The sequence below is a fragment of the Drosophila subpulchrella genome, unplaced genomic scaffold (assembly GCF_014743375.2).
Source record: "Drosophila subpulchrella strain 33 F10 #4 breed RU33 unplaced genomic scaffold, RU_Dsub_v1.1 Primary Assembly Seq354, whole genome shotgun sequence".
Classification (NCBI taxonomy): domain Eukaryota; kingdom Metazoa; phylum Arthropoda; class Insecta; order Diptera; family Drosophilidae; genus Drosophila; species Drosophila subpulchrella.
In genome coordinates, this window is record NW_023665577.1 from 10,540,841 (window position 1) to 10,555,272 (window position 14,432).

The following is a 14,432-nucleotide window of genomic DNA, read 5'->3' on the forward strand; positions in this document are numbered from 1 at the left end:
ACAAACAAACGAAAAAAACCCAAATTTATTTGAGAAACCTTGTTTGCCTTTTGTGAGCTGTCATGTCGAAAAAACGCAGCCAGGCGCCCAAACCATATTGGAACCGAATGTTTCATCGCTATTCCCAACTCATCCGGCACACTCAGAACGAGAAGCCTTCTTGGCATCAGATGTTACACCTGGCAAGCCTCCGGAAAGCTCTTGTTGATTTTAGATCGGGTAGGTCGCTGCCAAAGCAGGTATATCAACCAGTTTGGACAAGCAAAAAGCGACCAATCTCTAGAAATCGACCGCGAAGGCCTTACTTGCCAGATCTTAATTTTGAGAATCATAGTTTAAGGAATGTTACAGAAATTACAGAATTGGAAGACCGGAAATCGCATTCCTCCAACTATATCTGGTCTTCCGATCGTCTGCGGAATCATCTAGGAAATTGGAAAAAAACTAGAGCCAAGTCCTGGAAGTTTCCGAAGGTAATACGGCTGTCCAAAGAAGATACCTTTCTGGTTATCAAAAGAAAATCCTTCAAGCAAACTAAGAATCCTTATAAGATATCTTCAAGTGCCCTGCACTACAAAGGTAAAAAAAATGTATATTTCAATTTAAAATTATTGGTACTCTTAAAAATCTTAACAGCTTCTCCTCGGATTCATTATCTGGCAAAGCCGAAAAAAACGCAGCTGCGAGTGGAATCGCCCAGGGTCCCAAGAAAGAAGTCATCCCGCAAAATAAGCACTAAACGCCTGAAGAATCTTGCCAAACCCAAGCTGCGAGAGGATATGTGCACCCGAAAGACACCATTCCGAGTTCCAGATCGTGCCCTACGAGCCAAGGCCACATCACGTCTGCAGGAGTTGGCCAATCCCAAGACATATCCTCAACGAGAAGTAACAGGGATTTGGAGATTATCTGAGCAGCAGTACAGATATTTCCAGATCCCTGTTATTAATTGTTGCATGGATTTTCAATAAAAAGCTTGTAGACCCAAGATACCTATCATATCAAACACTTGTGTTTTAAAAAACCAAAGACAATTTTAATAGAAAACTCAATACCAAATATGGCCAAAATGCAAAACTTAGAACGCCAAATACGATAGAACTGATTATAGTGAGGCTCAGGGCTCTTCCGGAGGGGTTTATCCGCCTTTGGGCTTGGCCAGCTCGATGAGACGTGGTGAGGCCTTGGCTTTCAGAGCCGCCGGCGAAATGGCGAAGGGATTCTCCCGGATGTGCGTGTTCTCGAACTCCTTGGGCTCCGCCAGCTCCTTGATGCGCGTGCTCGGCTTGTACTTGAGCGCATTCGGAGCGATCCCGAAAGGATTCTCCTTGACGTCCGCCATTCCCTGGTTGGCATCGCGCGACGTGAGCGGTACGGACATCTCCTTGATGCGGGCACTCGCTATGGGGAGAGTGGAAGATAGGATTATTTATAGACAAATGGAAAATATAATATTTGTGTACCCTAGGATAAACAAAATATATTTGAAAATGTTTTTTATATTTTCAATGAAGAATGATATATAAATATTTTTAGTTTTGAAATATGGTATGTTATGTTGGAGGTTACTTGTGAGTATACTTACGCTTGTAGTGTAGGGCATTGGGTGAAACCTTCTCGGGTGTTTCGTTGATGTGTACATTCTCCCGCGTGACGGGTTCGGATATTTGCTTGATCCGCTTGGTCGCCTTGTAGCCCTTCATCTGGGAGGTCAGCTCCCATTTGGGCTTGATTTCCTCCACATAGGCCTTGGGACATGCTAGTTGGTTGAGGCGTTGCGGGTCGAACTGCCCCTCTCCCCGTTCCTATACAGAAAGCAAATTTATTCTTAATCATTATATTTACGGAATTCTACTGTGTTAAAAGTTTCGTTATGTCTTAATTTGTAAATTCCGAATATGTATGTATTTATTTAAGCTGTCCGCTGTAAAATGGAATAGCTTCCTAACTTTAATTTTCTTCCTAGCACTCGGACTAAAATACAAAATTGGAAATTCCGATATGTTGTGATGTACGTTCTAAGAGTTAACTAGTATTTTTCACTTACCGGTTTGGCGGGCTTTGGAGTTTTCTTTGGCTTTGCCAACTTTTCGATGTACTTTTCGTGACGAGCCAGCTGCTTTTCCGTCTTCTTCTTCTTTTTCTTCCTAAAAGTGGGCGAAAATCAAACATTTGTATAATGATTAAACTTACAACATTTCTAGCAGTGGTTTTAAAAAATATATATATTTTTTTTTTAGGAATTTAACATAGACCATCGTACAGGAGAACCATAGCATACCATAGAATGTTTATTGGGTCAATTGAAAGATCATGTAGGCTAGGTATTTTATAGTCTTTAATCTAATTAAGCAATAAAACAGGTAAAGGGGTCCAACCCATCAAATTGTCAATTTGACCAAGGAAATTGTTACTTTCACATCGAAAAAAAAATCATTACTATTAAATAGTAATCAAAGCAAGAACAAAACGCACATCCCTAAATTGAATAACTGCTAACCTATTTTATAGTTACGTAACTATCCATATTGGTCAATTTTACCATAGAAATTTTTTAGTGTAGTAGCTGGACCTAATTGCTTATAGGTGTTAAACTTACGGTTTTACCAAGGGCTGGGTGTTTGCAAGGCGACTGTAGAGCGACAGGTAGCTGTAGCGCAGCCACCTGTTCAGGATGGACTCGCCAATCGAATCGCCGACCAGGATGGCCGTCCTCCGCCTTTGGAGCAGCCGGCGCACCGTGGGCAGGGCCAATTGCTCCGTGCGTGTGTGACTCTGGGCGTCGCAGGGACGGACCATCTCGATGGACTTGGGAAAGGGACAGGCGCACTTGGGCACAAAGCGGCAGTAGCGCCGATTGGGCACGGCCATCTCCATCAGTCGCTTCCTCTTCACAAACATGCGCTGGTGGCGCCGGAACAGTTGGTCCAGCTCCTTGCCAATGTCGCCCACGAAACACTCGGCATCGTAGGGAATCGGATTCCGGGTGGGACAGCAGTCCGGGCGGACACAGTCCTTGAGCTGGAGACATGTGGTCAGCTCCGGACTGAGGTCGCACTTCAGTCTTCGAATGGTCATTCTAACAGTTTCCGAATTTTGGGACTTGACCTTGCAACCAATTTAATAATTCTTATTTTTTTCCTTTTTGTGGGATTTTATAAAAACATTTACGATGATCTGAACGGGTCGAAAATGAAGTTCAACTGGGGAATTTTAACCAGATTTGAATGAAATTTTCGAATTGACAGCAAAGGGAATTTTTAAGGTGCTGATAGCTTAAACTTTTTTTTAAAACCTACAAAATTAACTGTAATTTCGCTAATTGCTAGTATTTTACTTAACTACCCACAAACAATTTTGGATAAAATTTAACAATATAACAGATTAATTATAAAAAGACCATCGAGTTGTCAACTTGACCAACGAAATAGTTACTCTCCCAACAACAAAATACACACAACTTACCATTCTATGGTAGTTTTACTATTAAATAGTCAGCAAAGCAACAATAAAATACATTTAACTATTCTTAATAGTTGTTACCCTTTTCTTACAGTTAGGTAACTATCCATATTGGTAAATTTTAGCCATAAAATTTGTTTGTGTGTATAATTTGCTATTATATTACTTACCTGTAGTAAAATTAATTGTTAACCATTTAATTACCCACCCACCCCGATTAAAAAGAAAACAAATGTGTAATCTTTAATTAATGTTTTATTGACAGTATTCATAAAAATACTGAGAGTATGCTCCAAGTTCACATCATTACAAGTTAATAGTTTTGTTTGGGGCTTGTATTTCCTCTGTCCCTCCTGCAAGTTGTTCATTTCTTTAGTTTTGGTTTCCGACAGTTATTGTATACCTGCTATTTTTGTTCATTCTCCTCACATATACACAAATCTTAACTTTTCCGTAAGCAATTTTTGCCCATATCCTTGTCTTCCTTGACTCGTCTGTTTTTATACTTTTTTACAATGTTTTTGCCATACATTTGAGTTATTTCGAAATGTTTTACTTTTGTTTATGTCTTTTTGTTTTTTGTTGCAATTCAATTGGAATTCAGCAGTTCAGCACATGTTTTTGTTGTTTATTATTATTGGCTTCAAATTTTGTTTTAGACTTTGTTTGGTTTTTACGAACGAAAAAACTTGGAAACAAAAGTGATAAGCATAATGTTAATAATAATTGTTATACACTCACATCGAACTTATGCAATACACTCATACATACACAAATATGTACTATAAATTTGAATTTAGCATTTACTAGGTCATTTTTTTGTTGACAAAAATTTTGCTAATTTGAATTGGGTTTTGTTTTTCATTTGATATTCGATTTGTAGAGAATCCCACTTAGCTTTCGCGTGTGTGTGTGTCGATTTCATTATTTACACAAAAGGTCACCGCCAAAGCGAAATAATAATTAGAGCTATGTAAATTAAGGGGTCTCTTCCATTATCATTTCTTTTCTTGCCATCCAAATATGTATTTTTTTTACACTTAATCCATTTTTAGTTTAAATTTCCTTGCATATCGTATACATTTTCGCCTTAGAAATACAATTTTAATCAGAATTTATCCAAAGTTTTCATTGCCTGAAGTATTTTGCTGCACTTAGATATTTTTTGTTCCTTTAGATGTATTTTTGACACGCTAAATATATATAATATATATGTATATAGATTACCAAAAGGGTTGCTCCTTCTTTTATGTACACACATACGATTTTCTGGTTTTGCATAATTTAGCATACATAGTTTCACAATTTTATCGAAATTTTCGCTTAGATTTTTTTCTCGCCTTTAAGATATGCCTCAAAACTTGATTTAGCTTTAGTTATTTTCTTGTCTCACACCATTTGTGTTTACATTTTAGTTTTGATTTACCAGTTGTTTGTTTAATTTTTATTTAAATCATTTCTCCTTTAGTTGGTCCCTGAAGCTGTGTTGAGTTTAGATGTACGATTCCTTTGGCTCGCCTGTTTAAGTATCTGCCTTTATTGATTTTGGTTCGGAATAGTCCAAAATTGGTAAGTAGGTTGGAGCCAAAACAATTCTCGAAAGTGGTGAGAGTCAACTTAAGAACTGAACTGAAAACGAAACTCAATTAACCGAAAGTAAAGTTTCAATTGCCTTTTGTTGTTATTCTGTTTGTTGTTGTTGTTGGTAGTTGCATCTGTTGAGTGCCAATTGTTGTTGCTCATCATCTCTTGCATGTGAAAATGGAGCAAATATTGGCCATGTTAGAAAACCTTTTTCTATTTTTTTCGGCTCCTATCACGGCCAATATTTACTTTGGGCTATTGTTCAGTTTATTAATATTTCTGTCATCTGTCAATTATAACTATTGCGTATAATGGTATTAAGTATCTTGTTGCAATTGTTAGACTGTGCTTAATTTAATATTCATATGTTTTTCTTATCTTCTGCAATGTGTGAACGGAAAGCCTCCTGTGGTGATAATAAATGGAAACAATAAACAAATGGTTTAACTAAAATATTTTTCATTTTATTAATAAACGTTTAATTCGTAAATATATTGTATATATCTGGTTTTTTTGCGTTTAAAACATAATAAGTAAATAATAAAGATAACGAAAATTATAAACTTAAACTTAGTTATGTGTGTCTGTGTAATATAATAACAATTATGCACGCCTTACTAAACAGAATTTTTGCCTTTGCTGTTGTAAATATTAATTTAAGGTTTACAATATGTTTATTACATTTACTTTTGTGTAAATCAAATTAGGCGAAATTTCATTATGTTTATAAATTACTTATAAAATAAACATATTTATTTTGGATTTCTTTTTCAACGCAGAACAAAATAAATTTCACATTTTTGCTGCAGTTTTAAGTTTTTTCTTCACTTTTATGTTTTTTGTTAAAAATCTCTGCTTTTTGTGTCTTAGCTGTATTGCTAAATACACTTGCTGTACTTATGGGCTATTGCTAATAATAATGCGAATTTTTTATTTGCTTATTGGCTTTTGTTTTGCACTAAAAAAAATCGTTCATTTTTAATTTTGCAATAATTATGTAAATGCAAAAAAAAGGTTTTTTGCTCTATTTTCTGTATTGTAGTTTACCAAAAGTCTAATTTTATGAATTGTACTTACATCAGTTTGTTTGTTTGTTGTAAAAATAATGAAAAATATTCTCAAAACTTTTGCCTGGCTAAGATTTAAGTTTTCTGTGGTTGTTTCTTGCTTTTTTTTTTTAATGCCAATTGCTTATAACTATTGAAGTTGTTGGTTTTACGGATTGATTGATTGATTAATTATGAATATTATTTTTCTAGGGCTATTGTTGTTGTTGTAACTGTAACTGTGTGGAGCTGTTGTTGTTGTTGTTGTGTTTAAAAGTTAATAATTGAAATAAAAATTGGTTTTGTTTTTTAATCCATTATGTTTGTTTTGTTTTTTCTATTATTGATATAATGGTTTTGCCTTTGCAGTTCGATTTGGTGCTGCTTCTTTTTCCGATTTCCGGTTTTCGATTTTCGATTTCCTATTCTGAGTTCCGATTCTGAGTTTGTATCTGATTCTATTGCTTGGCTATGCTCGATCCTAATTAAGTGGCTATTGTATCGGTTATGTGGCTATGAATACAAATCTGTTTTGAAGAAACGGTTCTGTGTGTATCTGTGTTTGGGCATCTTGTTTAAAGTTAATTGCTGTGGCTATTTCTATTTACTTGTGGCTATTTAAGTTCTGTAGTAAGAGTAGTACTATTGTTTAATAAAATTGTGGTTGCTGCTGTTGTTTGTTGGTTGTATTTGTGGATAGAAAAAAGAAAAGTACAATCGACTTTAGGCTGTTGTTTTGTAGTTGCTTGGATTTTATCTGAGCTCTGGATACACATATTATCCACTTTGTATTTTAATTAATTTTGTTAATTAATTACTGTTTTTTTTTTTCATTTGTTTTTTATTCAATTTTTGTTTCAATTATTTTCGGGCTATTGTTGTTGGTTGTTGTTGTTGTTGTTGTCTGTGCTGGGCTATTTTGTGGTTGTTATCACGGCTGGGCTATTGTTTCTTAGCATTTTTCGCTTGTGATCTTTGCTGATCTTAAGTTGTTGCGGTCGCTCAAGTTGAACTTAGGAGAAAAGTTTTGAGTTCTTGTATTTTTCTGGCTTGTGATGTCTCGTTCTGAACAATGAGAATGTGAAGAATTTCAATTTTTGGACTGAAGCGTGCGCATAATAATGGAAAACCTAGGCGTAGTCTAACTGCTATTTAGAAGAGTTATGTGCACTTAAAATGATTTTTGATTTTCGATCCATACGGCAAACATATGCTGTATTCATCCTTCTTGGCATCGGCAAAGAAAGCTTGTAAATTATATTAATCTTTAATGTTAATATATTTGTTGTTGGTTGCTTGGTTTTGTTTGAAACAATTGCACTATAGTTCAAATGATGTTGCCCATTTAAGAAGTCAATAAAAATAGGGAGTAATAATTCTAGTAATAAGTAATAAAAAAAGAGGAGAATACCATTAAAATGTTGTCTAATATGTACAAACCATAAATCGAGGCTAACAACGCGCTAAATATTTTTAGTCGATATAATAATGAATAATAATTATAGTTAATTCTATATATAATATTTGAAAATAGAAGTTGATTGTTTTATGTGAAGAAATTTTGATTTGCCTACGGTTAGATCATAATTAATAATAATAATTGTAATCGTAATCATATTATGCGCTAAACTAAACTCGAAAATAAACTCTAATTATATATATGCACTTATATTCAGCAAATTTTGATTCGCATTGAACAAATTAGATTTTATACACAAATATGAGCAATTTCATTAAGCACGCTAGAAACTCTCTCATCTTCTTCTTCCTCGCTCTCAAACCATTTTAAACAATTATATTATGAATATATCAATTTTAAGCTTTTCTTTTCCTTTCACTTTTTTTATCGTTTTTATACAAATATTAACTATTATGTTGTAGTAAAACAAAGAATAAGTAATGTATGGGTAATCAATCTTGTTTCTCTCCGAAAAATAAAACACGTACCTGAGCGTTTTCGCCTGTCCACCTAGGGTTAAGAATGGGGCGTAACCACGCCCCTTTCGACCAGGTGAACATGCAAAAATTCTATACAATTCAACATTCTCAAGCTGTTACTCAAATACACTCGATTGGTTTGTTTTGTTTTGTTTTTGTGTTTAGACCTACCACTAGGTTGACATTTCGACTCTCGACTTGGTTTCTGCAGTTATGTATGATCTTTCGTTAAGGTTTTATCCCTGGCCCTGGATTCTGTTTCCAGATATTGGTAGGGCTATATGTCCATAGGAGCAATGCGTTTCAGTTCCCGTTAACCATAGAGTTTCGTTTTAATCAAAGCTAACAAATCAAGCTTTATGTCTTTTGGTCATGAAACGCACTGTACCATGGGGACTTTGCTGTCTGTTTGTGTGAATGTTTTCTTGGTTTATCTTGTAAATGTTTCTTGTCATTATCAGTTGCCTTGGAATTTGTAGCTAAACTTGCTTCGAAATATGTTTTCATTGTTTTAACATGTTTTTTTTTTATAACATTTGTTTCTTAAATTTGCTTATTTAAACCGTATAATTGCACTTTATCTTGTTTATTATTTTAAGTTTGATTTTCTTTCTTTTTACATCAATATTTTTTTATTTTAATTTTTAAATGTTGCTGAATTTTATTTATAATTTTCTTTTGTATAATTTTGCATTATAAAAGACTTTGCATTATGTTTTCTTTTTTAATTTTGACTTGAACTGGTAAACATTATTCCAAAATATATACAACTATATATGTTCTGAACAGTACCATCTTCTGCTGTTTTCTTTTTTTATTTTTATTTTCAGTATTCAGTTGCTGTTTTTAGTGATGTGTGCCGTAGCTTAAGAAATCCTTTTGGCCAAATGCAGCTGTCGATTTCTGGGGTCAACTGCATTTGACCTTTAGCTTGTGCTTGGTTTTGTTTAGTTTGGTTTTATCCGATCTGTCTACAATTTGTTTACATGGGTGTGTGTTTTCTTTATCCATTGGTTTTGTCTTTTTGCATATGCCTAGCCAACATTATTTCAGAAAATGCTCTTCAAAATTTTGGATTATTAATCACAGATAGTGTGTCTAATATATATGTATGTATATAATAAATATGTATGTATACTTCAAATATAATTAAATTAGCAATAAATACTTTTTGATTTATTTCCATTCATTCTTTACCTACTTTCGCTTACTTTTCACTTTTCCTCTTCATTTTTCATATAATAAACATTTTTTAATTCCTCTTGGTTTGCAGAACCCTTCTCTATTATACCAAATGCATAATTTAGTTAATTTTGATTTTACATTTTTAAGCCTTAACTTTTAATTTTGTTTTCCGTTTCTTTTTGATACTAAACCACAACATTTATGCACATCAAATGTAATTTGGGAGATTAGCCAATAAATACTTTTTTTATCCATTCGCATCGTGGAAATTATAATTATTTTAAATGCTTTTAAATGATTTCAATGGTAATTCTTAAACGCATTTTCGCTTACAAATTTCCACAATTTTCCTTGCCATATCCTTAATTTTTTCTTGTATTATAATTCACTAAATATTTTCAAATATTACCGACAATTTTTCCACATCTTGTCTCCTTTTAAATATATTGTATATCGTTTTTGTATGGTTTTTCTTTTGACACTTACTAGCTAGCACACAAAATATGTTTTTAGGTACATTTATATATTTTTTCATCTATTTTCATTTACGCAGACATTTAGTTAGTTGTTTACCCATAGATAGAATTTCAAAGTCAAACGAAATATAGATACGTCGAAAGGAGGGCCAAAGTTTAGGGGGGTTTAACTGTGTAAATATGTTTTGCTCTCCTGTAAAAGAGTGTGTAGAGTGTATAAGTACATTTAAATATATTTAGTTGCACAAAATGATCATGTGTTTGGTTTGAGGTATACGCGTAGTGATGAAGACACACACATACATAAATATACAAATATATATCATATAGTATATAGTAATATAAAGTCTTTATATATTTATGCTTTTTACTTTTGGTGGTTAGGCGACTGTACATGAAATGTGTGTTCTCACAATTATTTTTATACTTTTAAGCCAAAATCTTGAAATTTTCGATATAAATTTCCATTTTTTAAAGCCTAAACACAGATAATTTTTTTTTAATTTTCTTTATATTTTTTAAACACCGAAACATTTTAATTTTGCTTAATTTAGTTCAATATGTGTGGCATTGGTTTAAAGAAAAATAAATATGTATGTGATTGGAAAATGTTTTGGGTTATTCAATTTGGTGTTTTTGTTAAATTTTTGTATTTGCTAAATAAAAGATTATTTTTTGGGGCTCTTATTTTTGAATTTTTATCTTATTTTTTACTCTGCGTTTTGCGTTTAATTTGATTTATTATTTTGTGTGCTCTGTCTCGCTTTGCTTACTAATTTATTTAATTTGTAAATGTGAAGGCAGCTTTGTTTATTGATTTCCGTTTGTATTTTCATCTTTTGAAATCATAAAAAATGTTGAATTTTTGTGGATAATTTTGTTTTGGTTTTTGTTTTTAGTTTTTCGGTTTTCACTTTTGAATTTTGCTATTTCAATGTTTTGGTGTCTGTTTATTCTTTGTATTGTAGAGTCTTGTATTATTATTGCTTGTTTGTTGGTTGTTATTGATCGGATATTGATGTTGTTGCTTGTTGTAGTTGTTATGGTCTTTGTTGTAGTTTGTAGTTATTGTAGTTGTTGTTGCTGTTGGCTATACTCATTTTGTCTATGTCGAAGACGCCTGCCTGGGATTTTGGCCCCATGTGAGCTGAAGATTTGACTGGCATTTGAAATTTGTATAAAGAACTGTGTAAACTGGAGAAAAATATATGTGGAACATAAGAGTATGAGAGTATCTTATGGAATGTGTGAAAGTCCCAGCTCAGGGGCCAAAAACCTATCCAGACAGACGTCGATTAAGTTGTTGGCTTGTAACTGCTTTGCTGATTTGCTGTTGGCTATATATTTCTGCTTTACTTATGTATTTTCCCATTGGACTGCTGGTTCTGTTCAATAAAAAAGATACACTCAACACAAAAATGCGGTTCGAAACAAAATGCAAAATGAAAATGGTTCTTGGTTTTGCTCAGTATTCCTCTTCTTTTTTTGTTTTTGGTCTTAAGGTTTTAGATTTGTTTTGTTTTTTTTTTGCTTTTAAGAAAGTTTGTACAAGAGAATGCCTATTTGTCGATTGTCAAAACGAAACAAAAATATACATTGTACACTCCGGGGCATAAATGTATGTTTGTTTGCTTGCTTGCTGTTCGGTTCTGTTTTCATGTTGTTGTTTGTTTCCTTCTCCTATGCAGTTGATTACACATTTAACTAAGGGCTAGCGCACATTTACCACATCGCTGGCATAGAACTAGATATACATGTAGATATATTTCTATTTAGTGTTTTGTAGGGTACTATCAAAAAACGTGGCTTAATTTGGTGGTTACCCCGCATCCCAGCCTTCCCGCATCTCTAGAAGCTGTAGTAGTGGGCGGCCAGCGGTGGCCAGGCGAACGCTGGATTCGTGGCCATCGGCTGCTCCTATAACTGCTCCGCCTGGTTCCCCTCCAACTGCTCGGCCTTGATCTGGGCCAGCTTCTCGTGGAGAATGGAGGCGGTGGCGGTGGCTAGGGCGGAGGAGGTGGACTGTGGACTATGGTGGCCCGCTCCGCTCACCGCCTCCGATTCGCACTTGATGTGACTGCTGCTGCTCCTGCTCCCATTGAGATCCATGATTTTGTGGTTTTGATGGCCGCCGCCACTTTCGCCGCTCTTCAGGCTGCTGGCATCCGTTTCCGAGTCATCCCGCGACGTCATCCGGCTGCTCCGCCCATTCCCATTGGCCTGACCACCACCACCAATGCCACTCTTGTTCTTGTTGTGCGCCAGATCGCTGTTGTTATTGTTGTTGCTGCTGCTGTGGAGGATGTGGCTGGGGGAGTGCTCCTCATCGCTGCTCCCACCGCTATCGGCGCTCAGCCGTTCCCGCTTGATATCCGCATAGTTGCCCATGGGACTGCCCGACCGCTTCACACTCTCACCGCTGGCACTCGAGCAGGTGGCGGCATAGTCATTGTTCCGATGATTGGTGAACGGCAGCGGTGTCTTCTTCACCAGCAACTGATCGAGCAGGGCATGTCCATGGCCATGACCATGTCCATGGCCATTGCCATTGCTGCTGCCATTGCCCGCCGCACTGCCATTGCCCTCGCTGGACTGCAGGGTCTTCCGGATGATACCGTCGTACATGTTCTCCATCTCCTGGGCACTGTTCATCAGGCCATGCTGACTGGAGCCCTGGGGATTTCGCATCGCCTCCGTGATGCGATTGAAGTCCAGGCGGTAGGCATTCGGCGTATTCGGCTGGGGCCAGAACATATTGGGCTGGAAGGACAGCTGCTGGGGACCGGCCTCGAAAAGGGGCAACTTGAGGCCGTTGGGCGTGGCAGCGGCCGCTGCTGCTGCTGCCGCCGCTGCCGCTGCTGCCGCCTGGTTGTTTTGGTTCTTGAGGGCGTTGCTCAGCTTGGAGCCCCCATGGGGTCCAGCCTTGAGCTTGTCCAGCTGCAACTTGTTGGCAGGTCCTGTCAGGCCCACCAAATCCGGCTGGGGCTTGGGCTCTCGCTTGCGGGGTCGCATCAGGTGACGCTCCTTCACCTTGTACTCCAGCGTGGAGTGCGGCACTCCATAGTAACTGCCCGCCCGATGGACCGACATCTCACCCCTTTGTACCGCCTTGACCGCCTCCACCAGGCTATCGCGATCGTAGTTTCGGTACTTGCCCCTCTTGGGCCGCGTTCCCTTGCCCGCCGCCAGAGCAGCTGCCTCCTGGGCGCTCAGCTGTTGTTGCTGTTGCTGCTGCTGGTGGTGGCTCAGGTGGTGACCCTGATGGTGACCCTGGGACAGGAGATTGGGCGAGGCCCCAAAGCGCGAGGTGTCCGTGCCGCCAATGATCTTGGCCACCGAAATGCTCGGCTTCTTGTAGCCCAGCGAGGAGGAGGAGCCACCGCCACCATTGTTGCTGCTGCAATCGCTGACATTGCCGTTCCGCAGGCCATCCTGGCCACTCTGCTCGTTGATCTGCCGCTGGATATTGCTGGCCATCATCTTCTGGATGCTGGACGAGGAGGAGGCCAGCAAGCTATTCGCGCCGGAGTAGCCACCACCTTGGGCCACGGCGGCGGCCAGCATGGGCGATGCGGAGTGGGGACTGCGATTGCTGCCGTTCCGGTGGCTGTTGCTGCTGCTGTGGTTGCTGTTGTTGCTGACGCCGAGGCTGTTGTTGTTGTTCAGCGGATGGTGCGGGTGTGGGTGGTGACCCGGCGACAGGCTGCTGCTGCTGGTCGGACCGCTGACCTTGAAGGACGGAATCTTCAGTATGGGATCCTCGCTGGCATCGTTGGCATCCAGCGAGGAGTTCGTCTCCGGAGTCTCCGATTTGGGCAGGCGATGTCGATAGGCGGCGACATGTTGCTGCTGCTGGTGCTGGTGCTGTTGCTGTTGCTGCTGCTGATGTTGCTGTTGCAGCAGCAACGAGGCATTGCCATTGCTGTTCTCCTGACTGGTGGACAGCAGATTGAGCAGTCCCTCGTTCATCATGCCCCCGCTATTGGCCACCAGCAGACCCTTGATCAGATCGCCCACCGTCTGCGTTTCATCCAACTTGGGCATGGCTCCTATGCCAGCCGCGAGCATGAGGGTGTGCAGCAGGACATTGGCATCCAGTGGGATGGAGGGCAGTGCCCCGGGTGTAGCACTGGCACTGCTGCCACTCGCATGTCGTCCCATCTTCGGCGATCCCCGGTCCAGATCCTCGCCCAGATCGCTGCCATTGTGCTCGGACAGGTGGCTCAGCTTGCGCAGCTGCGACCTGGCAAAATCCGGATATGAGGGCGCCGGAGTGGAGGCATTGCTGTCCACCTCCGCCTCGCCATCGTCGTTAGAGTCCTCCGGCTCGTCCCCATCCGCATCCTGGTCCAGGTCGTGCTGCATCTTGTATAGCCGGTTGACCAGAATGGAGCGCGGCACATGGTGCTGGCTGGCCGCCTTCCGGGGTCCCAGCTTGTTGGCCACCACGTCCTGGAGCGCCCGGTTCAGATCCTCCTCGCTGTACGCCCTCCTTCCCGAAGGCGTGGGCGTGGCACAGGCTCTGCAAGAGATGGGGGAGAAATGGATTTCAAATTAATATAAATTCTGTGGGATTTTTAATAGTGTCTTAAATTTATGTTTCGGAGAAGAGGTATATCTTTCTTGAAGCATGTACTCTATTTTTAATGGAGAGATCTTTAATTAATGTTTGCTATTCAGCACTTCTCAATTTTTAAAGTATTTTTTAAAGGTAAAGACAGTCTTTAATTTTTTAAAAAAG

The 14,432-nt window shown here is 38.6% G+C and overlaps 3 protein-coding genes across 5 annotated transcripts in view; 1 reads left to right on the top strand and 2 right to left on the bottom strand.

Moving 5' to 3' along the window:
• Positions 1–39: 39 nt before the first annotated feature.
• On the top strand, positions 40–1,028 carry LOC119560434. Its single transcript, XM_037873873.1, has 2 exons — positions 40–579; positions 637–1,028. Exons 1-2 carry the CDS (start codon positions 63–65, stop codon positions 969–971), a joined length of 852 nt encoding a protein of 283 aa, XP_037729801.1. The 5' UTR covers positions 40–62; the 3' UTR covers positions 972–1,028.
• On the bottom strand, positions 1,015–3,221 carry LOC119560433. Its single transcript, XM_037873872.1, has 4 exons — positions 2,600–3,221; positions 2,048–2,147; positions 1,586–1,805; positions 1,015–1,401 (listed from the first exon to the last, which is right to left on the bottom strand). The coding sequence occupies exons 1-4, from the start codon at positions 3,076–3,078 to the stop codon at positions 1,139–1,141; spliced, it is 1,062 nt and encodes a 353-aa protein (XP_037729800.1). The 5' UTR covers positions 3,079–3,221; the 3' UTR covers positions 1,015–1,138.
• Positions 3,222–6,877: 3,656 nt separating this feature from the next.
• LOC119560585 (mushroom body large-type Kenyon cell-specific protein 1) overlaps positions 6,878–14,432 on the bottom strand; it is a 71,153-nt gene continuing 63,598 nt past the window's right edge. For all 3 annotated transcript variants that reach the window (XM_037874109.1, XM_037874110.1, XM_037874111.1), the window contains exon 6: positions 6,878–14,213. In XM_037874109.1, the coding sequence (XP_037730037.1) occupies positions 11,609–14,213 (2,605 nt within the window). In that variant the 3' untranslated portion in view covers positions 6,878–11,608. The remainder of the gene's footprint in view (positions 14,214–14,432) is intronic.